Source organism: Carassius carassius, chromosome 42, assembly GCF_963082965.1.
Source record: "Carassius carassius chromosome 42, fCarCar2.1, whole genome shotgun sequence".
Classification (NCBI taxonomy): Eukaryota; Metazoa; Chordata; class Actinopteri; order Cypriniformes; family Cyprinidae; genus Carassius; species Carassius carassius.
Genome location: NC_081796.1, coordinates 24033116 through 24060595, shown reverse-complemented (window position 1 = coordinate 24060595; position 27480 = coordinate 24033116). Strand labels below are relative to the sequence as shown.

Here is a 27480-nt window from a genome sequence, read left to right as displayed (position 1 = left end):
AAAACTGAAATATCTCTGGTAATTTGTAATGTTGTGTAGAATCATCGTTGGTTATGTAAAGCTTTGTGGGGAATGTTCTCGTAGAGTCTGTGGGTTCCTCTGCCTCCTTCACCAAATAATACCGCATTGAGAAGCACGCACATGATGGAGCTTTAAAGTGCCCCCATCTCGTGCGTTTGTGCACCGCGTCTTTACTCCCTCAGCTTTGATTTTCAGTTCTAAATATTCTGCTAATATATTCATACTAAATCGGACAGATGCTTAGCGTCGGTCAACAATGACGGAACGAAAAGGCAGATGAGAGAGAGAGAGGGAGAGACGTGAAAAGCGCTTGTGATTCGCACAGACGCGTTCGGTTCTTTTAGCGAGTCGGTTCTTTCGGGCTGTTTGTTTCAAATGAACCGGTTCAAAACACAAAACCACAAATTGATTGATTGAGTCCTCGCTTGCAAATGTTTGCGGATGTCCCTGCTTGAGGTTTTATTTTACATTTAATTTATAGATAAACGCAGAGTTACTAAAAAAACAGCCATTTTGTAATTAGGTAACCCTATATCGCGTTCTTTCGTATGTTATTCTAATTCAAAACATTGGAAGATTACTGCTAGCTGAATTCTTCTATATAATGTAGGCTACACTATTGCTACATTCACTGAATTCTGCATAGTAATGCAAAACTATGAAGAATGGTATTAGCCTGTTTGGAAAAAATAGCATAGCCTACTTCCCTACTTCTATTATGAAGTATGATGCATTATGTTTTGCACATTTCCAATATGCAGATGGCTTTTACATCTGCCAAGATGTGCATGAATGATACAAAGTGACCCAATTTTAGGGTGTGTGTGCACTGTGTACTAGACTGGTGCACTCAGTTTGTCTATTGATTTTTAGTGTGACGAATGTTATATCAGTAATTTTTTTTTCAGTCTGTCATTGTTTGACCAGAAAGCAATTACATTTTTTTAAATCAAAACTGAAAAATGCAGAACTATATTTATTTCCACTGAAAACGGTAAGTCACATTACCAAACCATTAGGTCATGTTGTTTTAAATAGTAAAAATAAAAGACTGTGTAAAATACTAGGTGTACAGTATATATTGCGCAGATGCAGTGAGTGCCGTTTCATTTCGAATATAGCCAAAGTTCTCCTACATCCGCGTTATTTCGCTTTCACACGCTTTGCGAATCGGCTCGAGAGAATCATTCAGAAGAATCTGTTCAAAGAACCGTTCGCTAGCGAATCGGACATCGCTACTTGTGGTTTTCAGCCGGTCATTATTATTGCTCAGGATGCCTAGCGACAGCAGAAGATATGTAGATGGAAACCTGCATGGCTCGGATTGCGGAGGATGCTGGAGAACAAGACGACAGATGTGTTTCGCCTGCTGTGGGAATATATACTAAGAGCAAGTTTAAAGGACTCGCTTTGGAATATTTTGCCAAGCGGTTGCGGATGGAGACTGTGCATTAGTGGTCGTTATGATCCGGAGGCTGATCACTCGTTTTCATATAGACAGTGATGACAAATGCAAGAGAGATGGAAGAATTGTGAACTTGAACGAGTGGAACCAATTGCAATTTACCACCTGTTAGTTGAATATCAGGTAAGCTTTTATAACTAACAGTACTGGGATTTCCATCTAATGCAATACAATAGATGCACATATTTTAACTGACCAGTCATTTGTCTATTTGGTAAGCTTTTCTGATAAGTGTTTCTAACCAGATTACTCACTCAGACAGATCTAATTATGGAGAGGACAAGTGAAGGAGTGAGATTTAGAATCTCACTGAACACCCATCCAAATGATCTAAAAACGAAGCTTTGTTGCCTCAACTTGAGAACACAAATGAGTGTGTGAAGCCTTTGATGCTGCATTAGAGATGCTGGAGCATAGAACAGCCTTGCTTATGCACGTTTTGCTGTGTCAGATCTTCTATTCACATCAGGTGCAATAAAACACATGCATCCTTGTTCTCATCCAAACATTGTCTATCAAATTGTTCTTGGGCTGGCAGCCCTTCAAAGATGCGTCTTTAGGGACGCCCATCATTTTTAATTAAGGGTTTGTATGCCCTCAAGCATCCAATTTGTCCTCAGTTTAATGTGATTGAATAATTCATTTAAATAAACATGTAAATATGACGTAGCTTGTTAATATCTGACATGGCAAAGCTGCTTTAAAGCTGATTTGACTTAGCACCACAAGTGTCCAAGTGTTACACGGTCAGCTGACATCTTTTTCGTTGGGATTCATCTGTGTGTTGCATGTGTTCACATTGATATCCATTATATCAATTACATATTTCATTTGCTTTACTAAGCAGATAACTAGAAGGAGGACAGAACCACCTGCATTCTTTAACATAAACAGGCCAGCATTATCATAATGTTTTGCCATCATTATCTGCGACAGATTGTTCTTATGCACATACACCCTATAGTGCCTCATTTACACGAAACACTGTTTAAATAGAGTGATAATGGTTTGTCGTGTCGAGGGAGAAGTGACTGTGTTGTGTGCATCGTTGACTCAACCCGAATGCGACCTGCAGACAGCTGGTGAATGTCTTGTGGCTTTCCATACCTAAAAAGATGTCTTTCTTTCTTAAGCCTGTCTTGTGTTTCATGGTTTGATATAGAGCAAACAAAAGGAAAACTCTCAGATATAGTCCTCAACCCAGCCAGAAAATTATATGAAGACAGGTAAATAGGGAGTTGAGCTATTGTCTTGAGCTATTCTGTCAAGACCGTAGGAATATTTAGAGTTGGAAATAGAGTTTATGTTGTTATAAACATTCATAGATATGATTTCTGAGTTTATAAAGGTTAAATTCTAATGAGAGAAATACTATAAATATTCATATAGATTTAATGGATATTTAATGCTTGATCTGTCTGTTACAGACAAGCATAAAGGTTTTTATACCTTTAGTTTTTTTTAAGGAATAGTTTATCCAGAGATAAACATTTGCTATATATTTATGCACTCTCAGGCCATCCAAGATGTAGATGAGTTTGTTTCTTCATGGGAACAGATTTGGAGAAATTTAGCATTATGATCACTTGCTCACCAATGGATCCTCTGCAGTGAATGGGTGCCGTCAGAATGAGAGTCCAAACAGCTGATAAAAACATCACAATAATCCACAAGTAATCCACACCACTCCAGTCCATCAGTTAACATCTGGTGAAAAGAAAGGTTTTGTGTTTGTATGAAATTGCTCATGGCCAAAATACCAATTTGTTTAGAATAGTTTCAGACTTTTTTTGCTTGTAAATGGTGCTTGATTGGTGCATATTTCTCTGCTTAATTAAGACGAGACAAATATTTCACTGGAGAAAGCAACATTACGGACAGAGGACTCATGTTTAGCTAGAAGCAACGGTTTGAAGATAAAAAAGGGATATATCTTAAAGGGATAGTTCAACCAAAAATGAAAATTACCCCGTGTTTTACTCACCCTCAAGGCATCCAAGGTGTAAATTACTTTCTTCTTTCAGATGAAAATTGGGAAGAGCCAGGACATTTTTTCTTTTTTTTTTTATATATAACTCTGATTGGATTTGTCTGAAAGAAGAAAGTCATATACCCCTTGGATGCCTTGGAGGGTGAGTATAATGGGGCAATTTTCATCTTTGGGGGAACTATCCCTTTAATGATGGATTTGTTTCTTACAAATGTGCAACTTTTCACTTCACAAGACATTAATTGATGGACTGGAGTCGTATGGATTGCTTTTGGACGGCACCCATTCACTGCAGAGGATCCATTGGTGAGCAAGTGATGTAATGCTACATTTTCCCAAATCTTTTCTGATGAAGAAACTAACTCATCTACATCTTGGATGGTCTGTGGGTGAGTAGTATTTCAGCAAATTCTCAGTTTTGGGTGAATTATTCCTTTAAGAGTATACTTTCATGCTCTCTTCTTCATTCATGCAGCTGCACACTGCTCCGGGTGTGTGTTCACGGTGTGTGTGTGTGCACTTTGGATGGGTTAAATGCAGAGCATGAATTCTGAGTATGGGTCACCATACTTGGCTGTGTTTCACGTCACTTTGTCACTTTGTTTCAGACCTACTAGAGAACCACCCAAGGATCAGTCAAATCTTTGCTCACGCCTGCAGTGCACGGTTTATCATTTTGTCTCACTTGCAGTCACAGCAATGGCAGCATTCAAGGTTACCCAGCGCACCCTGAATAGTAACAGACAAGTGCTCTAAGTGATCCATTAGGCAGCGGAAGCATCCAGCAGACCTTTCTCGTAAAATGTGATGAGACAGATGGCGAGGCTTCTGTAACAGCAGTGATTTCTGTGGAACAAGCTAAAAGAAAGCAATGAAAACGATAGGGGTGTGTATAAGAGCGGTATATGATGATAATGGTGCGCCTTGATGCTGGTGCTCTATGGGCTAAATTATAAATAGTGTGTGTGCTCTAATGCAACACGGCCATTAAAATCTTCAGTGCATAGAATATAACACTTGCTATGTCAGTCAAAAATGTCTTGCATGAACATTATTTTGAATAAGTGCATCCATAATAACATGGGTTACTGATTCCTGACCATTTCTTGAACAGCAGCTGTGTATCTAATAAAAAGCCTTCTCAGAAGAGTGGAAGCTGTTACGTCAGCATAAACAGGACGTTTTCACTATTAATGTGCATGGTTTTGAATGTAAATTTTAAATAAGCACATATGAGTGTGGAGTTTGGATGCATGTGGTGTAGGGAAGAGTGACGTAAAAAGTGTCTGTTTCACCCCATTAATCAGACAAACTGTGCATAATTCTTTGTCATCTGACCATATTTTTATTTATATTTTTTAGAAAATCTCAATAAATTTTCAACATTGCAGGTAAATTGCATTTTATTTAAAATAAACTTCTAAAGATTGAAATATAATTATATGTTTAAAACATGTACAGTTTTTGACCAATACTAATACAAATACTAATGCAAAATATTGACAATTGATTCATTACATTCATATATATTTTGAATATTAACATGAATGTAAACGTAAACATGAATAATGTGCATGATGGTAACATTTTACAATATGGTCACATTAGTTAACATTAGTTAATGCATATAAACGAACAATAATCAGTACATTTGTTACAGTATTTATTCATCTTTGTTAACGTTAATTAATAAAATACAATTGTTCATTGTTTTTAAGTCATCTTAGTTCAGGTCCATTTGTTTTAATAATGTATTAGTACATGTTGAAATGAACATAATCTAAGATTAATAAATGCTTTATAAGTCCTGCTCATTGCTAGTTCATAATAACTAATAACACCAAAACTTATTGTAAAGTGTTACCAATAATACATTCGTATTAGAATATGCATTGGATTGCACATAAATAAATTAAATGTTAAAGATTATATTTTCAATATAAATGTCAATTTTCCCATACTTTTTTAAATATTTATATTGTTAAATATATATTTTAATATGTATATTTCTTCTGATAGCATACATCCTGCAATATAGTTAGGTGTATTCATTTAATCCAATTTCTGCTTGACTAGAGCTCAAGTCAAAAGTGACACAGCTTACCCCGTTCTCCTCTGTAGCAATGCTGGAATATGCTGGAGAAAAACACAACATGCAGAACTCTATAATCCATGTTGCGAATATTTTTCTGAAATATTCTACATACACTGTTTGTGTCTACACGGTCACAGAGCCGTAAAGTGTGTAAGGATGTGTGTTTCTTTATTTGGATGCAGATTGTCATGGAGCATATGGTTGTGTCAGAGCGTGTAGTTTGTTTGCAATTCATGCAAGGATGGTCAAAGTCAAAAGTGAACAATAGCTTCAAGCAGTCATTCATTCTTGTCAAGCACACACAATAATAAGCTCAGCCTTTTGTTGCCAGATGATCCTTGCTTCTTGGCTGATACTTCATGTTTTGGAGGTTAGACTGCTTGTTTTCCAGAACAGACCCCGTTTTGTCATGCTGTGTGGCTGTTTAGTTGATTCCTGACCCTTGAATTTTATTGGTTTTGAAAATGGGTGTTTCCGCAAACACAGAACTGCCCCTTGGAATGCCTCAAAATGATGCAGCACCTTTAGAGACGTGATTGGTTTTGGAATGAGGAGCCGCTCGCTTTTTCCATCATCATTAAGCTCAGCGTCATCCGTGGGTTTTCAGTGCATTGGGACTGAGCGGCCAGGTGGTGAGAATGTAAAGTAATAGATCATGAATAATAAACTCTCTTTGCTTTCTCATTCACACTTGCACTGATTCTAAGTTCCAGCATCTTTCGAGCAGCTGAGGGTTAAGTACAGCATTCAAGGACAGCACGGCAGTTTTTAGCACCAAGCCTCATTGAGTTTTTTCAGCCTCTTTACGCTGGATCTGAGATGTGAACTGCTTATTTCTATCTCTGTGTTCTTTAATTTCTTTAGTTCCATGGAACCTATCATATTCATAATGACTATTTTATAGTATATTCATATATAAATATATTTACAATATATTTACAGTATATTTAAAATTACTGTTCCATGAGGATCACAAGATGGCTTGATCAGTGATTTAGAAAACCTGAAGCAAAACCAAAAGGCAAACAATAAACTAGGAATATATATGTGTATACTTTACATAAATTACTTACCCATTTTGTTTTATAACTTACTGATAGAAATAGTCACTTGTTTTTTGCTTTAAAAAGTAAAGAAAAGTAAAAAAAAATGTAAATGTAAATTGTTTTGTTGACTTAATGCTAAAATATACATATTAGATATAAAACTTAAATGAAAGTTTTTCACCTTCTTTCACCTTCAATACCACGACAGAAGTGAGACCCTTGAGCAAGGCACTGAATCCTGGGTGCGACTGCTCTCTCTGTTGGTGTGTGTTCACTACTCACTGCTGTGTGTGTGTGTTCACCCAAAAATGATGAAAATTAGCATATGATTTACACGCATTTCAGGCGTATCTGACATTCCTCTTTCAGATGAATCGTGTGGAGTAGTTTTATGATGGATGGATGCACTTTTTTCGGCTTCAAAATCGGGAACCATTCACTGCAATTATACAGCTTGGAACAGCCAGGACATTTATAACTGCAACTGTGTTCATCTGAAAGAGGAATGTCAGATACGCATAGGATGCCCCGAAGGTGAGTAAATCATGGGCTAATTTTCATTTTTGGGTGAACTATCCCTTTAAATGCAGAGCACAGATTCTGAGTATGGGACACAATACTCAGCTTCACGTCATGTCACTTCATGTTTGTTTACGCCAAGATCGTAGACTCGTGCAGCTCTTTGAAAGATCACACATTGAAATATCATGATACTATGCTATGCATGCTTAAAAAAGATTTTTGCTAGTGTTTCTATAAGATTTCATATTCTAAATTCTGTCAGTTGTTGCATTTCTAACAAAATTAGGTCCATGCTTATTAATATTCATCTTGATTGTTATCAGAAACGCAAGATATCCGCCTCAACGGCACTCATCATGTTTACTAATGTGTGCCAGTTAGTCTCCTGTCAACACAGCTAATTTATTGTGTTTTTAATGGGCTGGTCTCGCTGACAATTGAAGAGAGAGGCTGCTAACTCATAAACAAACCAAACTTTGTCTTGTTCTTGAATGCACGGTATGGCTGGCTCTGACAGCGGCAGTAATTACCCATCTTTGTTGCTGTGATGAGTCTCATGTGTCCATTAGGTTTCTTCTGGCACCTCCTCTGTGCTTTCAAGCACTGCCTCACCAAAAGTCATCCGTCATGGAAAGAGAGGTCAGGACTTGAGTCTATAAATCTGCCATTTGCTAATTTACCAAGCCTATGTCGATGTGGTTTGGTGATCAATGCCAGCGGGTCTCGCCAGTGTATTAACTAATGAGGGCTAAACAGACAGCCTCTCAGCAGGCAGGAAAGGGTTGATTTTAGCAATGAGATGTCAGAGCGGGATAATGTGAAGGGATGAAGCTGAGATGAAACTTTAATCAAGCGTAACGCCGTGTCCAGGCTCTCTGTAGTGACCTTTGCATTGCTCGCCCTAAGCCTTTTCAACAGAGCAACAAGGTCAAAAAAGCAAAAGCTGAGAAACACTTGATCAGGTCTAACAGATCTGAGTCAGTATGACATTTCTATCATTACTTCAAGCTTGAAAGTTTGTGACCAAATCATTACTTGATTATTGTAGTTTTCAGACTTTGGTTGTTCTTTTATAAATTCTGAGTTAACTTCTTAGGTGTGGTAGAACTGGGATGCATTTATATTATATTAATAAATATTATTTATAAATATAATTAGATTTTTTTTTATATTTACAATTTATTATATCCTATATTTTAATAAAAGTAATAAAAACATTTTAACTTAATTTTAATTGCAGGTATCTTGGCAAATCTGAGCACAGTTTGAAGCATTGTCGGGGTCTTTTGCTCAAAAGAATAAATGGACATGAAAGTTGCTCATCAAAGTTAATCTTGGTTTTGAAACAAACTGATATATTAAAGAGTAAAGAATATATATATGAGAAAAAATGTAGATATTAAAGTAATCATATTTGTAATTAAAAACAATTATGGTAATTATAAAAATATGTATATATTAATTAAATAAATGAGACAATCATTGATACAGTGAGAGTATAGTGTTATAACAATAATGTGGAAATCATGAATAATTTAGTCTTATAGAGATAATTGGCTGAGAAATTACAAATTAAATATTACTTTATAGATGGTAATATATTAGACAAATGTTGAGATGTTGACCTTTAATTTATTTGTATTTTGTATCAGCGTTCAGTTCAAAAGCCAGCATCTCTGATGGTATGGGGGTGCATAAGTGCATACGGTATGGGCAGCTTGCATGTTTTGGAAGGCTCTGTGAATGCTGAAAGGTATATAAAGGTTTTAGAGCAACATATGCTTCCCTCCAAACAACGTCTATTTCAGGGAAGGCCTTGTTTATTTCAGCAGGACAATGCAAAACCACATACTGCAGCTATAACAACAGCATGGCTTCATCGTAGAAGAGTCCGGGTGCTAACCTGGCCTGCCTGCAGTCCAGATCTTTCACCTATAGAGAACATTTGGCGCATCATTAAACGAAAAATACGTCAAAGACGACCACGAACTCTTCAGCAGCTGGAAATCTATATAAGGCAAGAATGGGACCAAATTCCAACAGCAAAACTCCAGCAACTCATAGCCTCAATGCCCAGACGTCTTCAAACTGTTTTGAAAAGAAAAGGAGATGCTACACCATGGTAAACATGCCCCGTCCCAACTATTTGAGCTCATTTTGTGCATAAAATTGTAAACTTTCTCAGTTTAAACATTTGCTATGTTATCTATGTTCTATTGTGAATAAAATATTGGCTCATTTGATTTGAAAGTCTTTTAGTTTTCATTTTATTAAAATTTAAAAAACGTCCCAACTTTTCCGGAGCAAATATAAGCTCATTTTATGTGTAATATCAAATAGAAAACAACCGTGTTATTTCAACAAACACTACGGTTGAAAATCACTTTGAAGCGTGACACTGCAGTGGTGGTTTTGTCTGGTTTCCAGGCATTGGAAATGCCCAGTGCACAGAGCCGTGTGAGTGTGTTTGCTCTCTCTGTGTCTTGTCTGTGAAATACACAGATAAAATGTGGTTTTCTGGCTTACATCTCATGGGAGCATGTTCACTCACCTGCTTGAGAGAAACTCTGTGAAAAACATCAACCTTGATAGGGCATCAGCGTCACAGACAGCAGCGTGGTGAGCCAGCCATTTGACTTCTTGTTTCTGAGTGTATGCGAGTGTTCGTGGGAAGATTAGATTCATTCCTAAAGGAAACATTAACTGCATATACGGTTAGTCAGCTCCTCATGCCAGCAAGGTTTATATCAGAGTGTGTTTTTATGTGCAGTTTCATTTATCAAATACCAGCGCTTGATGCTTATAATTTTCCCTAGGAGCACTTGTGTTGAAATATGTTTAATTTTAGGAGCGCATTAAAAACTGCAATGAAAATTGATAAAAAAAAATGCAAGGAGTCATTTCAAAGCAAAAATGAATTTATATATATATATAATGTATATATACAGTACAGACCAAAAGTTTGGACACACCTTCTCATTCAAAGAGTTTTCTTTATTTTCATGACTATGAAAATTGTAGAGTCACACTGAAGGCATCAAGGGCTATTTGACCAAGAAGGAGAGTGATGGGGTGCTGCGCCAGATGACCTGGCCTCCACAGTCACCGGACCTGAACCCAATCGAGATGGTTTAGGGGTGAGCTGGACCGCAGACAGAAGGCAAAAGGGCCAACAAGTGCTAAGCATCTCTCGGGGAACTCCTTCAAGACTGTTGGAAGACCATTTCAGGTGACTACCTCTTGAAGCTCATCAAGAGAATGCCAAGAGTGTGCAAAGCAGTAATCAAAGCAAAAGGTGGCTACTTTGAAGAACCTAGAATATGACATATTTTCAGTTGTTTCACACTTTTTTGTTATGCATCTAATTCCACGTGTTAATTCATAGTTTTGATGCCTTCAGTGTGAATCTACAATTTTCATAGTCATGAAAATAAAGAAAACTCTTTGAATGAGAAGGTGAATCTGCTTCAAACTGTATTTAATAATTATGAACTATTTATAGTCATGCCTTAAACTGTATCAACTATATATACTGTAATAAACAAATTATTGTCCTGTTACTAGTAAAAGTATTGGCACAATAATGATACTAGCATGAATTAAATGCCCAATAATAATTATAATTAATTTAATAATTAGGAGGAAATTGAAAGCATACTGCAGGACTTTTAATTATAAACAAGCCACAAATACAAAGGGACTCTTATTTTGAAAGTATATGCTTAGCTAATGCTTGTTATAACAATATAAAAACCAAAAGTAAACATTTTCATATTATTCATTAATCATAAATAATGTATTGGCATAAATGCACAGTATACATTGTTTTCAATATTATAAAATGTGCAACAGTGCAATGTTTTTACTTTGAAACATGTAAATCATAGCGTTTTAAAGTTTAATAATCACATTAGGTTGTATTGGGATTCCTGATTTGAATTTAAGACCTCCTGATATTATAAGACATTAGTCATATTATTTAAGATATTTATGACCTAAAATTTTTATAAAACTGCATTTTTTAAGCTGAAAGACAATTAAACGTACAGTATGGGATTTTTGGCCACCAGGGGTCACTCAATCAAAATAATAACATAAGACGTACTTTGATGACGTCGGGAAAGAGCGTGGGCTCATGGGAGTTGTTGTCATTGGAACAAGCGCTCTGTCGCTCCCCACATTCCTCACTCATTTTAACTTTGCTTTTGAAGCTACTTTATCCAGCTAGATATAGAACACATGTAGATTTACATTATTATACTCTACATGAGAGGTGGTCCGTCTGCGTTTTACACAAGACATCATCGTTTCACAAAATATACGGATAGATACATTTAGCTGAATGGATGCATACCTGTTTATTAGAATGCAAGCGAGTTCGGCATCTCTCTGTAGTTTCAGCTTGTCGCGAAGCTCTCTCCATCTTGGAAATGCAGCTCCAATATTTACCCATGTCTTGTTTCTTCTCTTGTCCCAAAACCTTCTCGGGTCATTTATTTCACCCGTACGTTTGCGCTTCACAGAACGTGCAGGCAAAGCATAATCATGATCCATAACTAAGTTATTGATTGAGGTATAAATACTAATATTAACAATATAAATATAAAATATAATAGTCTCGATCAAAGGCTAGCTACTACTTTTTCTTTTTCATCTCTTCTTTGCTTCTGTTCACTTTTGTATTTGGCGTTCTGCCGGGTTCCGCGGGAAGTTAGATAAACTAGAAGGGTCAAAGGTTATATGACGCCATAGACAGGCGACAAAACGGAAATAAAGAAACGTGCCGTTTCTTCTAATTAAACTATTATTTTTTCTCTGAATTTGAAAGTTTGTGGAAACTGTTGGGATAATGTAAGTACACAACTAAAAAATATATATATAACATAGATATAGTGATTTCTGCTATTTTTAAAGCAGAAAAATTACATATTGTGCCTTTAAGGGAAGCTAGAGATTATGGTTTATAAAGTTTTAAATATGGATATTTTTCTTACAAACCACATTGCTTTGTTTCAGAAGGCCTTTATTAACCCCGGATTGATGCACTTTTTTGGACTTCAAAGTCTCTTTAAAGGGATAGTTCACCCAAAAATGAAAGTTCTTCCATCCTTTACTCACCGTCAGGTTGTTCCAAACCTGTATGAGTTTCTTCCTTCTTCCAAACACAAAAGAAAACCAAACAGTTGATGGTACCCATTGACTTCAATAGTATGGGAAAAAATATTATGGAAGTCAATGGCTACCTCTAACTGTTTGGTTCCCAACATTCTTCAAAATATCTACCTGTGCATTCAACAGAATTAAGAAACCAGTACAGGTTTGTAACAACATAAGGGTGAGTAAATGATGACAGAATTTTCATTTTAGGTGACCTATCCCTTTAAGGACTCTCGCACATGCTACTCAATATGTTTTACAATACTCTTCTATTTATAGTCGCTATTTATAATGTTGCCCACATTTAGAGTTAATAAATGGTCTTTGTAATGACACACACATATATGAAGCAAAATACTATGAGTCAGCCATGCATAATGCAGTTTTAAAAATGACAAATAATGATTTTATTTTAGACATTTCAGAGGGGGAATCATGGGGTTGTGATATTAAATGGTGAAGTAGAGCTCAGCATGTAGAAACGTGCACAGAACGAGCATGGATGAATTAGCCTCAGGATGGGAGATCTCATTGCATTATGTTCTGTTGAAATAAACCTCTGCAAACTCCGAGACTGAGTTAATGCAGTTGGCAATTTACAAAACATACGTCTTGTTACTTTTTTTGGAGCTTATCCATGGCTTCTTAACCGAATTCTTTCAGATGTAATAGTTAAATGCTTGTGCTATTCCTGCAGACAATGTTCTTAAACTAGCAAACTGTCTCAGAGCTGAATAGTTTGGAGGCAATCATGCACTACAACACTATGAATCTAAAGGCTGGACATGTTGTTTGAAGCCCCACCGTTTTAATTTAACCATATTGACTGTCTGTTTTGTCAGATTGTCAGATTGAATCTGTCTGCTTCAGATTGTTTTGCTCTCAATGTTGGCCACAAAATGCAATTATCAGAATTCAATATTTCTTTTCAAAGTCTTGAAGAAAAACTAAAACCATTGCAACTGGAGGATTGATGTGTTCTCTAGACAGCAGCAATGGATAACTAACAAAATGTTTTCGGATTTGTTAGTTTTCACATAAAGTGGCCAGAATATCTCATAGAGCAGCAGGTTTAAACAGTTTTCTTTTATTTTGAAGTACTAGTATTAAACAGTATTAATATAATATCAAATGATACAATTTATATCACAAAATTATAATATAAAAGTATACATTTTGATGTGAGTAGTGTTTATATTAATATATTGATATTATATGTATATTAATATTATTTGAGTGATTTATAAATGCATTTAATTCATATTAATTATGTAAATATGATTGTAATAAGTCCATGCTAGCTGGATGAGTTTGTGCCAAATTATTTGATTGAGTGCAAAGCTTCAAAAAGCATTTTCTTCTCCATTTAAGTGAAATAGTTCAACAAATAAAAAGGAAACTTTCACCATAATTTATTCCCCCTCATGTCTTTTGAAAACTGTTTCAATAGCTTTCTTCCATGTAGCACAAAAGGAGTTATTCATTGATAAATTTCCTCTTTACTATGCAATCGCTCTTTACTATGCAATGAAAGTGAATAGTTACCACAGCTATCAAGAAATGGTTATTCCATCAATATTTTGCATAAGGCAAAGGTAGTAAATGGCTTTAAAGCACTTATAAGGTACAACATTGTTAATTTTATTATATTAACTGCAAGATTATATGGTTAGTTGCACTTATTTGCAACTAACAGAGCTCCATCTGAAATCAGACCAACGCAACTAAATAAAAAAATGTAAAAAACACAGCTTGACAGATAACTTTGAATGAAACAGAATGCCTGGGTCTTGATATTTCTGTTTTTATCTTGACACAATTTTCATGGTGGATACTCTGACACTCTGTAACAGCAGGAGATTAAATTAAAGAAACATCTTTTTAGAGAAGCTTTTACCGTGCAAACTGCCTTAACGGTGAAAGCGCAGCATGCTTAATCAAGATTGAATGCAAAAAAGAGCAAAAATAGATTAAAGAAAAAATCTAGATAACCAAATCAACCTTGCTAATTGATTGGTTGGACCTTATTAATTACTTGTTTTACTCCAGCAGCTGTAGGATCCTGACTGGGCCTGAGGGCCAAAACCTTGTAATAAAGAAAGGAAGAAAAGAAAAACATCAGCCTTTAACCAGTGCCTGCAAAGACTCCCCTGCCTCCTCCCCTATGGCTTGACCTCCATGCTGTGCTGTGCTGAAGATCTTTCCCTGGAGGTAAGCTGAAAATACCCAGACCTCTAGCTGGAGTTTGACAAATCGATTCCTTTGCTGAGTAGGAGATCTTAAAGGAATAGTTCTGTCATCATTTACTCACCCTTGTGTCATTCCAAACCGGCATGACTTTCGTTCATCCGAGTTCTGAGTGCTACAGTTGCTGCTTTATGGGATTTTTATGTCGCTTTTTTGTCTTTATTGAAGCTTGACAGTCACTATAACTGTTTGTTGGGTGTAAAAGAGCAGTGTCAGCATCTCATTTGGTGTTTCACTGACAAACTCGTGGAATGATTTGGAATTTTAATTTTGAGTGTACTGTTCCTTTAAGAACATCTTAACCCAATTTAATTTGCTGTCATGCTGTTAGACAACATATTAAGCTCTATTTCTTGTACTAACGAGAGTTACCCTGTGTTTCACTATGGACATTGCAATGCAGGAAACGTCGGGAATTGTTAGCGACATCTCGCAGAAGGCGCAAAGAATTGTTGCGAGACAGCAAACCGATGAGGTGCCTGTATTAAAATAATGTTGCGGATGAAAAAAAATAAAACCCACCATACTGCACTGGCCTGTTAGCATGCAAATCACATCTCATTTTCACAGATCGGCAAAGCGAGTGAGTCAGTGTGAAACTGTACATGAGCTGAATGCGAGGCATGTTACTGAGAGAAAGCAAAGCATAGAAACAACACATAGTAAATGATGTAGTCACGGTTTAAGGACACCCAACAACATTTCTATTTTTGGTCACAAGCCACTGCAAATGCAATTTAATGAGCTCTGAATGTTTAAAATAGTATCTCATGATGCTGGGTTATAGATTTTTATTAAATTATATTATATTTAACAAAACTAAACTCTTTATTTGTACAAGTTACAAACTTATTTAAATAAAAACAAAATTCTAATAATTTACTCAGCGTAATAAGAATATAATGAGAATCACCCTTAAAAACCATAAGAATTCCAAAATAAATTAATTTAAATATCTGAATGCGTTACAGTAATGAGAAATTATGTGCTTCATAATGTCACAATGCAAAATTTCCTAATTGTTTGGGGTGAATAATACTTTATTAGGGTGCTTAAAAAATTTATTTGGGTAATTTTTAAAACGAACTTTCTGTTTTCAGTTATAATGTTTATTTTATGGTTCTTTGTGATTACATTTTTTATTTATTAGTTTCTATTGCCAAAAAGTGCCTCGGAGACTGCCTTAGGCCAATATCTAAGCAGAATCAAGCTTCATCGAATTATTAAAAATGCAATAGAATCTTTTTTTTTTTAAACAACCTACATTCTTATAAACTATTCTTTACAAATTAAATGATTAAAAATGATTACTTTTATAATCTAATAATTACTAAATTACCATTTAAACCATTACCATTACAAATTAAAATGTATGAATGCATAATAGTAATAGGAGAAATGTGCTTCATAATGTCACAAAGCAAAATATCCTACAATTTTTTTTTAGGTGAAAAATGACTTAAACATGTTTTGCGACATTAATATGGCTTTATTAGAGTGCTCAAAGATTCGTATTCGTGAAGAAACTAATTTCATCAGCTAGCATAATGTTTTATTTCATTCTGTGTCTTTTGTCATTGTTTGTGACATGTTATGTTGGTTTATTAGATTCTATAGCCAAAAAGTGCTGCCTCAGGCCACTAAGAAAGTAGATTTGAGCTGCATCAAATCAATAAAAACATAATTGAATATTTTTTAAATGTTCTAGATTATAATAAACTATTGAGCGTCCTTCAGCGCATTCCTCTACCGTGTCTTTGATAGATGACAATGAGCCACACGTTAAACTTATTGGTTTTTCTCGGTTTGTATGAAGGAAGCTGTAGATGGCACGCGGGTGGAAAGACCTGTAGACCTCACAGAGATGTTTATTAGGGAACACTCGTTCTTGCCACGGCAATGAATTATTCATCTGAAGGCCTTGTGTATTCTACCAGGACTTTCTTAGCTGGGATCGATCCGTGGTGGAAATTCGGAGCCATCCGCAATGTCTTCTCCAGCTCAGAGGTTTTAAAGGGGCATGTAGCTCATTTTGACAGATGGCACTCAAGAGGTACTCACCATTGCTGCTTTGGAGACACATATCCTCTCCGTTATGAGCCTCAGATTGCTTTAAGTGCACTCCATGTGAGGACAAGGTTCATCACTGAGATGGCTTCTTGTCAATTTTTTATATATAATGGGGAATTTGGAATCCAAGGGCTTGCCAGTATATCTAGTTTATGAAGGTATTTATGCCACATGTTACTTATGGAGAAATGTTCCAACATTTTGCCATTCAAGCACTCTTAGAGGAAAAACACGCTGATTAAAGTGGGGGAAAATAGCCAGGCTGTCCTTGCATTCGGAATACTGACAAAATATAGTGAAAACCATGGAAGCTTGTTTCTGCCACTAGATTTTTAAATAATAATAAAAGAAGGTAATTGCAACATTTTATCTTACACTTCTGACCCTTTTATTTGGATTTCTGAGATATAAAAGTGTAATTCTGAGGGGGGAAAAAATCAGGATTGTGAGATAGAAAATAATCACAATTGCCTTTTTTTATTCTGTGGGTCAAGAAAATGTATTTTGACTGAATTCATATAAAGTTCTGAAAAAATAAGTCAGAATTGGGAGATATAAATTTTAATTGCGAGAAAAAAGTTGGAATTGTGAGATCACAATCAAGTCACAATTACCTTTTTTATTTTTTATTTTGTGATGGAAACAAAAAAAAAATGCAGTTGCTAGATATAATCTCCAAATTCTGAGAAAATTGAATCAGAAGAGCAAGATTTAAATCAGAATTGTGAAATATAAACTTAGAATTTTGGATACAAACTCACAATTCTGTGAAGAAGAGTCGGTATTGCAAAATATAAACTTGCAATTACGAGAATAAAAGTCATAATTGTGAGATAAGTCGGAGTTACATTTTTTATTTTGTGGTGGAAACAAAAAAAAAAGCAGTTGCTAAGTATAAACTGAAGATTCTGAGAAAATTAATCAGAAGTGCGAGATTTAAAATCAGAATTGTGAAATATAAACATAAAATTTTGGATACAAACTCACAATTCTGTGAAAAAGCATTTGAATTGCAAGATATAAACTTGCACTAGCGAGAATAAAGGTCATAATTGTGAGATAAAAGGTCGCAGTTACCTTTTTTATTTTTTATTATATGGCAGAAACAAAAAAATGCAATTGCGAGATATAAGCTCAAAATTCTGAGAAAAATAAGTCAGAATTGCGAGATATAAACTCAGAACTGCAAGGTACAAATTTGCAATTGTGAGAAAATAAGTCATAATTGTGAGATAAAAAAATCGAACATACCTTTTTTATTTTTATTTTTACTCCATGGCAAAAACAAAAACAATAGAATTGTGAGATGTTAACTCCAATTTAAGACAATTTAAGACATTAACTCAGAACTGTGTGATAAACTTATAAACTTGCAATTCTGATTAGAAAAGTCAGAACTGTGAGATATAAACTTGCAATTGCAAAAAGAAAAAAGCTGGAATTGAGAGATGAAAAGTCAGTTACCTTTTTGTTTTCTTTATTCCGTGTCAGATATAAACTCAGAATTCTGGGAAAATAAGTCACACATTTTTTTACATAAACTCGCAATTCTGAGAAGTCAACTTGCAATTGTGAGATAAAAAGCAAATTACCTTTTATATTTTTTATTATGTGGCAGAAAAAAAAAAGAATTCTGAGATAAGATTATGAGGTAAAACTTTTTTTATCCCAATGCAGAAACAAGCTTCCACAGAAAACTGCCGGATAGAACTGTAATCCCTCCATATTTGCCTGCTGAGTGGTTTCAGACTGTGCAAATGATGCGATTGTTCTGATTAAATGTGCTCCGCTGGTTATGATTTTAATTTGAGCTCTGGAAGATGGAATAGCTGAAGTGATTTCTCTGTGAAGCAATCTTCAGGACTGTTTTGATCCTAGCGTTCACTTATACTTCTAGTACACAAGCAGCATTTTAATGCTAAACAACAACAGCACTGTGGTCAGCTACTGCTGTGTGATGCTTTTTGTAATATGAATTATTAAGACGTTTATAATATAGCACTGGAATAAGCAGTGATTAATTCATCCAGTACAAATAAGTATCATTGTGTACCAGAAAAAGTGTTGCTGGGTGAATCTCACAGACTGCATGTCTGAGTCATGTTTCATTCAAAAATCAAAGGAAATATTTATATTTTTTTATAATAAAATGTGAACTAGATATGTTTTTGCCTTCGGTGTCCAACAGAATCTGTCGTATTTACATAGAGTATGTTGTTCAGAAGACGACACTATATTATTATTAGAATTATTCAATTATTATCTGTGTTTTGACATCCACCTTACATCTTCATAACAAAGATATTATTATCACTTGTTGGTTTAATAACCTTAGTGCCAGCCTTGACCATAGGGTTTGTTTGAATGCCATATTTTTATTGCACAATGAAGCGTTCAAGCAGACTGTGTACAGCAAACCAGAAATTGCTGTACATGTTCAGAAACCATCTCAAACAGGCTGATATATTGTTTGACAATAACTGTCACTGAATTATTTAGTAGGCCTCCGAGCAACTTGAAATGCCACATTTGCATTCGTATTCAGAAATGGTTATTGCTTTCTGGTTGGTTAATCTTTTCTGCCACCCGCATGTTAGTAAAAGAGTGTCAAAATAAAAATGTATCACTTTTAGGAGTTTAAGAAAAAGCTTTTTACACCGAATATCGAATGGCGTCCTCCTCTTTGGCTTTACACGTCCAGATGCTGTTTTTATCTGTCAAAACAAATTTGCTGTGAAAAGTTTTGATTACATTCCTGCACATCTAAGTGCGCTTTCATTCAAGGCAAAGTTGTGTATTTCTCTCGCACTGCATGAACTAACCAATGATTGATTTCAAATGCATTTTCATTTATCTATAATGGATTTTTCTTTGCTTTGCAACATTTGCAACTTTCATTGCATACACCATTTATCTTTGAAAGTCAGTAACATTTAGCTTGAGCTAATGCGACTTGTTCTCATTACATGACGATTGGTTTTCTTTTTCATGTTTGCTATCTAAGGGCTGTTTCTCTGACCTTAGCACATGGATTTCAAGACTTCAAATGAAGAGGTAAGTATTGCTTTAAATGCCGTTGTTGAAACACTTTATTATTTTAGATAAAGTAGTGTTCGCATACAACTTGTAACAAAAACTCTATCCAAATAAATGCCCGCTGACGTTGTGGAGGGAGGCAGGAGCACATCGATCAAATAAATGGATTTGTTGACTTTCCACTGGGGAACAAAGATGTTAGGTCAAAACGGATTGCTTTAATTCCCGTGTGCAGACTAGTTATTTAACAGACAACAGATTTACGGTTTGATTCTCTGAAATACTTAATGTAATGATTATAAAGAGGATCACAATCTGTTATAGAAAGTATAAAGCCATATGCCACAAAACTAATCTAGCTATAAATAATTAAACTCTGTGAAGATATGGATTCATTTTTGTCTGAATAATCAGTATTTGGCTATTTTGAGAGTGTCCTGAGCCAAAAATAAATTGAAATGAGGAATTATGTAAATATGTTCAGTTGTTTGTGAATATTATTGTGATTGTTAATAGTTTATCTAGTGAAAAAAAAATTATCTCTCATTAGTTTTGTTATGCACTGTATAATAAGCAATTATAAACACATTTTAAACTAATTTGTGTGTACTGATTAGTGTGACTATTAGAAGAATAGTTCACCCAAACATGAAAGTTTGCTGAAAATAGGACATCTAATATGTAGATGAGTTGGTTTCTTCATCAGATTTGGAGAAATGTAGCATAGCGACTCTTACTCACCAATATATCCTCTGCAGTGAATGGGTGCCGTCAGAATGAGAGTCCAAACAGCTGATAAAAACATCACAATAATCAACAAGTAATCCACACCACTCCAGTCCATCAGTTAAAATCTTGTTAAGTGAAAATTAGCATTTTTGTAAGATACAATCCATCATTGAGATGTTTAACCTTAAACCATTGCTTCTGGCCAAAATTCCAGCTCATATTCTAGAATAACACTTCTTCCAGTGAACAAGTCTATCTGCTATTATCTCTCTCACATCAAAATCTACCCACATCTTGGTTTTGGACAGTTTTTTTTGCTTGTAAACAGTCTTTGATCTGTGCACATTTCTCTGCTGATTCAGAAAAGATGATTTTTTTTCACAGGAGAAAGCAATATTATGGATAGAGGATTTTAGCTGGAAGCAATGGTTTGAAGTTAATAAACGTTATGATGATGGATTTGTTTATTTATTATAGCAAATTCAAATTTTTGGGCAAACTATTCCTGATTTCAGGGGAGGACCCGATTGCTCTCAAAAACTGCAGACATTAGCTCTCATTTCTAGAAACAAAGCTGGTGAGATCTTGCTTCTTAGTTGTGGATTACAGTGAAAATAACCTCAGAAGACTTCATTATTAAAATTACTTTTCTTAATATTACTGAGGCAATGTTCATTCTTTCATTTTCTTAGCGAAAGCTTTAATAGCATATAAAGGCAAGATTGGAGAATAATATCAACTCAAATCAATATTTAAGTCCATGCATTTGTTTATTCAGTGGTCTTGATTACACTATCAGGATTTATTTTGCAATAATGACCGGCTGACTGTACTTTATATCCTTATATCATTGTCTGTTGGCTACTGAGAAATATTGATCGTCCACTAATCTGGATGTTTCTTCTCAATATGTTAAAATTCAAGACATTCAGTGGGCCCTGCATTATAGTAATGCAGTTTGGGATGGGATACAAGGCTACTATGAATGCAGAGAGTGCAAATTTAATAGCTTTTGGGCTCAGACACGGGGACACAGTAGAGCGGTTATGTGTGGAAGATTAATGAGCGCTCAGAGGAGGATAAGTCTTGTGTGTATAGACAGAAGGATTCCTATCTATTTACAAGCACTGCTCTGCTTTTTAAACATGATGTGCAAGATCAGATTCAACATGTTGGGGTCAGAATGAATTGCTTTTTTCATAAAATTTTGGATTGCATTTGTTAAGGAATATTTTTTAGAGCTTGTGGGCGTTTTTGCTGAAGCATCGATATGAGAATCATATTGACTGCGCTTCTTCTTAATGTGAATTAATGCAATCTTCCTATACAAACTATAGTAGTTTCACTTCTGGAATGGCCATAGTCTATGTCTGAGCATGGTTTGACTGAAAATCTCAAGGGTACACTAAAAATGGCTGACACTTGATTGCCATGGCAGTCAAAACAGAATCACGCATGTGTCCTAGCAACTAAAGTTATGGAATAAATTTAATTCTGGTATAAAGTATTTGACTGACTTTGCAAGAAAGCGCAATGATGCAGATGCCAGACTCAACAGAAGATTCTGGTCTCTCCAGGCTTTATGAATAACTGCTTACCAACCAATTTGGTCATCATAGCAATGAGTCTTACAACACAACTGGGCCCTGAGGAATTTACTGTATTTTTTTTTTTTACAGTGCTGATGCCAAAGTGGAAATGCCTTAATATACAGACAGTCAGTTTTATGCAACATTTCAAAGCAGAAAGCTTTAATGAAAGCACCATGATGTTGGTAAAGATTTCAGTGTAAAATTATGAAATATGTATTGACGAAAACAAACTATCTAGGGATACAGTCTTTTTTCACTGTAAATTCCTTCTGAATTTATGATGATTAGATAATTTTATGAAGGCTAAATTTGTATGCCTCTATAAGAAAAAACGTTAAAAATAATAAACTCTTAATAAGAAAAGTGAGATGGATTTCACAACTGTTACTAGCCAAATAAATGTACAAAAATGTAATTTACAAAATCAGGCTGTTAGTTATAATGAAATTAATTATTTCCCACTGAAAATTTTGTTTGTTGTTGTTTCTTGATTTTTTTTGTCCCTTAGGTTCATTTTTTATTATTATTAACAAGTTTGAAATGGGGAGAAAGCAAATTAAAAATGAAGTGACATATAGATATCACTTGGCAGAAGCTTTTTTTTAATTTTGCATTTTTTATTCCGTTACACAGTGTGAAAATATTTTTTACTTTTGTATATTAATATTTTATATTTTATTTGCATTTTCAATCTGTTTTTATTTTCAGATCTTCAGTTTTCATTTTAATTTTAGTTAAAGTTTTTAGTAACATTTTTTTTATATATATATAAATATATGTTTTTAGTACATCAAGTTAACATAAATGAAAATGAAATAACAAGAAAGTAGCTGATGTTTTTTTAATGATTTTAATTTTACAGTTTTAGTTTTATTTGTAATTACCATGTATGAGACATAGGCCATTTAATTATGCCTAAATTATTGAAACAATTTATGAAACACAAAATACATATAATGTATATAATACATTACATATACATATTTTTCTGATATTGAATTCCTATCTCTTGCATGTGTATATGCACTGTTAGACATTAAACAATAAATTGGAAACTAACCCAATGACAGTGGAAAGTGGGGATACTTGAAGAAACTCCCATTAATGAAGTGTTATTTAAAAACTGTTAAAGCGTTGCCATGTAAGTTCACCCTGTCTGCTGTACTTTAAATTATTACTGTAGGGCAAGAACGTTTCATTGCTCAAAATTACATCTTGCGAGGCAGTTTGAAATTAAAGTGCTCACAATGCCTTATATACATGACACTTATATAATTTTCTCAAACATTTATCTACAGAAGGAAAGGCATTGTGGTAAATACTGAATAAATATGGAGCTAATAAGCCGCATTTAAGCCTCTGACAGGCAGTCTGTCAAGATGAGCATCTGGACTTCATTATCCATTCGTTGGAGACATTTTGTCATATATTCAAAAAGCTTCATCAGTCATTATGACACTGTGTGGTGTGAAGATGTTTAATCCACCATCAGATAACTGATGAAAAAAACATCTTCCACAAATGAATAAGCAAGTCCAGATGGTCCAGCTGTAATATTCTGCAATGACTTTAAATGTTCAGTTGTGTCTCTGCCAGGCACACGTGACTCTGCAAACACAAGCCCTTGCTTTTTATCATGCGATCAATTTCACAGCTAATTAACTTCATGTTGTCAAGTGAGGATTACTGATGTTTGTGTGACTTTGGCTGTTTCAGACAAAGACTGGGATTTATTTGCTTCAAGATGGTAGCGAGGAGCCTTTCAATATTCGTCTGCACCTGGCCAAAGATATTCTCACCATTCAAGAGCAAGACGTCATCTGTGTGTCTGGAGAACCGTTCTACTCGAGCGTGAGTTCGACAGTCCACATTACATACCAGATTGATCCAATCCTGGAAAATACAAAGCTATGACGTGAAACAGCTGGTCGTCACATTCTGTTATTGGTTCCATGTCAGGGACTGTATCTTCTACACTGGGTTTCCTTCAGCATGTTCTTGATGTGATAACATGACATAAACTGATTTTAATCAGGTCAGAACTATAATTAACACTGGCTAAATTATCTGACTACAACATAAGTGAATATGAAGACATAAATATTTTTTTATTAAAATGTTTTATTAAGCAATAATAATTCATATCAACATGAAAGCCAATTTTATACTATTAACATTTTTGGTGTTATTGTGCAAAATTGATTCCTGCATATTATTAAAAGCAATTGTATATAAATAAATATTATTTATTTATTTATTGAAAATGATCAAGAATATATATATATATATATATATACAGTATACGATACAAATTCATGTCATATTGATGTGTGTGTGTGTGTGTGTGTGTGTATATATATATATATATATATATATATATATGTGTGTGTAGCCTATAGCAAAACTGTAATAATGTGAGAAATGTTGAAGGTGTCTGAATAAATGTAGGTTTGATAGTATATTTCATTTTTACATTGAAGACTATCCAGTGCTATTTTACATTTAATTATTTGACACCTACAAACTTGAAAAAAACTTAAACAATGTGTAAATAACACAAATAAATACAAATAAACAAACATACATATTAAACAATTTCAAACAGGGCCCACTGTTACAACCTTCACCGGGTCCCCGCTGACCCCAGCTACGGCGCTGCTCACGCCTGTTTCACACATACTCCGTCTGCAGTGCGTCTGCAGTCCGTGTGCGTTACGTATGTGGTGCAGCACGGACTCGACACAGGACGCACTTGCAGTCCGCTACTTGGTACGTGAACGATCCTGGAACGTTACTGGAATCCGTTAACATGGGTGCGTAAAAAAATATGCAAAGCATACGCACTGCAGACGGAGTATGTGTGAAACAGGCGTAAGGTTGTTTGCACCTTGTGCAATGTGGAATTAGTTTACATCTTTTTCAAGCACTTTGTGATGCATTTTGGAAACAGGAGATGAGCCCCTTTTCTAATGCACCACCTAGCTTGATAAACCCCTTCTCAAAGACTTACTGTTTGTCAATTTTATTTGGGTAACACACATATTCTGAATGCCGTCGGCAGAATTCGAAAGAGCAATTTCAATCTAGATTAATCTAGATTAATTTCAAGATCACAGTGAGATTAATCTAGATTTAAAAAATTTATCTATGCCCACCTCTAATATATATATATATATATATATATGTGTGTGTGTGTGTGTGTGTGTGTGTATGTATATGTTAACATTTCGATTTATTTTACTTACTTTTTGTGTAGAATTATAATGGTGATAGAAACATTATTGGTTACATCATTAAGTCTTTGCTAATTGCAGCTGTGGGTTGTATCAGAGTTTATTTAATTGAAATGTTTTTGTGCAGCAAAAAAAGGACAGCTCTGCCTTTTTTGCGACCGAGTCATTATTCCGCTCTGGAATGTGTCATCACACATGTAGGAATTTGCTTTGAATGATTTCATATTTAATCCGGTTAACCTGTGCCCCTTTGTCTGAAAGAGAATGAAACTGCCAAGTGTGTATTTCACTGGCATTTGAGAGAGAATATTCTGACCATTGTGTTGCATCTATCATGGTCACTACAGCAGTCAACAGCTTTAGCACTGGTTTAAACACGCAGATCATGTTGTATTCACTGCCCTGTAATTAAGTTACTGGCATTGTTGGCATGGTGCCGTTTTTCCCTCGGGAAATCTACATGAAAAAGAGGCAATTCAAATTAATTAAGGACCTTCACAGTTTCATGAAAAGTAAACTACCTGTCTTTAACACACAGACATGGTGTGGCATGAAAGTGATGAGTTTGCTTTGATTCCTTACAGGAAAGAACAGTAACGATCCGTCGGCAGACAATCGGAGGGTTTGGGTTGAGCATCAAGGTGATTGCGCAGTTTCTCACAGCTTTCACTCGGCTCTGATATTTTTTGCAAGACTTTGAACGTCTTTGTGTTATTATTTTTTCATAGGGTGGTGCTGAACACAAGATCCCTGTTGTTATATCTAAAATATCAAAAGAACAGAAGGGTAGGCTGTTTATTTACTCTCTCTCTCCTCTCCTTCTCAGAAATAACAAGTTGTTTATTGGTTTATACATTTGTCTGTTCTTTCGTTTGCAGCTGAACTTTGCGGACTTCTGTTTATTGGAGATGGAATTCTCCAGGTATGCACAAATACATAAATGGGGTCATAAGATTAAGATAATTTAGGGACACTTTAAAACTCCCACAGTGTCTTAATGTAATTCACTCCATTTCAGCCCGCAGATGTTTAGGGAGCGTCTTTCTTTTGATGGAAATTTGAGTTGACATTCTGAAGCAGTGTTATTTCAATTATATATTCAATCTGAATTATGTATATTTCATGTTTTAGATGTGGGAATTATTCACAATGTCCATCCATAGTATTCTCTTAACAATTACAAAGTATGCTTGCATCGACTGTCAGCTTTATTTAACATAGAGTGTCCTTAAAATTATTCTTTTAGCCTGAATATTATTAAAGATTCAAATCTGATCTGATTGCAACAAGCAATTTTTAATTATTTTAATTATTTTAATTATTGAAAGATTTATAGATTAAATGCTATTCAAATGTTTTTACAAATGTAATAATTTTATTCAGCAAGGATGCATTACATTTATCAGAAGTGACAGTAAAAGATAAGTGTTGTTCTTTCAAACTTTCTATTCATCAAAGAATCTTGAAAAAAAATCTGCATATTGGAATGATTTCTGAAAGGTCATGTAACTCTAAAGAGAAATGATGCTGAAAATTCAGCTTTGCATCACAGGAATACATTACTTTTTAAAATATATTCAAATAGAAAACAGTCATTTTAAAATAATGTTTCATAATTTTGCTGTTTTTACTGTATATTTGATCAAACAAATGCACCTTTGGTGAACATAAGAGACTTCTTTCAGTCAGTTCTTTCAGTTCTTTAACTCCCTCTTATTACTCTATTACTAATGTTTACTCTTTTACTAATGTTGTCATTAGATAAACGGCATTAACGTGAGGAGTTATCGCCATGAAGAAGTGGTATGTTTCATCTTTTTGGGAAAATTATTCAGTCAATGCTGTTTTTACAAAGCAATGAACAGATTTGTAATCTTCAGCACTGTGTTAAATTTTTTAGCTGAAGCATGTCAGTAAGTTTGACACACCCTTTAAAAGCTTGACTAATTATAACGAAATGAGTGACATTCTAATAAATGAATAAGCAAGCATGTTTTCTGCTCTCAGGTGCAGGTGCTGCGAAATGCAGGTGAGGAAGTGACTCTGACTGTGTCTTTCCTGAAGAGGACGCCTGCATTTCTCAAACTGCCATTTTGTGAGGACTGCTCATGTACGTCTGTGTTTGGACACGCTACATTCAACGGTTAATATAGATCTAATATAGATCAGTATAATATAGACAGTGTCAAAGTGTAAAGTAACATTTACATTGAATAACAGTTTTGTTTTTTTTGCTTGTTTGTTTTATTTTTTTAGGTATACCAAGTGACCAGAGCA

General features: G+C 34.8%; 1 protein-coding gene across 3 annotated transcripts in view; it reads left to right on the top strand.

The window, feature by feature from the left end:
• The first annotated feature begins 1294 nt into the window (after positions 1 to 1294).
• LOC132124278 (gamma-1-syntrophin-like) overlaps positions 1295 to 27480 on the top strand; it is a 41758-nt gene continuing 15572 nt past the window's right edge. The window contains exons 1-10 of one of the 3 annotated variants that reach the window (XM_059535229.1): positions 1295 to 1629; positions 14374 to 14507; positions 19618 to 19667; positions 23687 to 23821; positions 25788 to 25844; positions 25932 to 25989; positions 26082 to 26125; positions 26965 to 27006; positions 27211 to 27313; positions 27460 to 27480. The exon at positions 27460 to 27480 is cut by the window's right edge and continues 62 nt beyond it. In XM_059535229.1, the coding sequence (XP_059391212.1) occupies positions 19641 to 19667; positions 23687 to 23821; positions 25788 to 25844; positions 25932 to 25989; positions 26082 to 26125; positions 26965 to 27006; positions 27211 to 27313; positions 27460 to 27480 (487 nt within the window). In that variant the 5' untranslated portion in view covers positions 1295 to 1629; positions 14374 to 14507; positions 19618 to 19640. Of the gene's footprint in view, positions 1630 to 14371; positions 14508 to 19617; positions 19668 to 23686; positions 23822 to 25787; positions 25845 to 25931; positions 25990 to 26081; positions 26126 to 26964; positions 27007 to 27210; positions 27347 to 27459 lie in introns of those variants that run through there. The other 2 variants (XM_059535226.1, XM_059535227.1) reach the window with 2 other exon arrangements.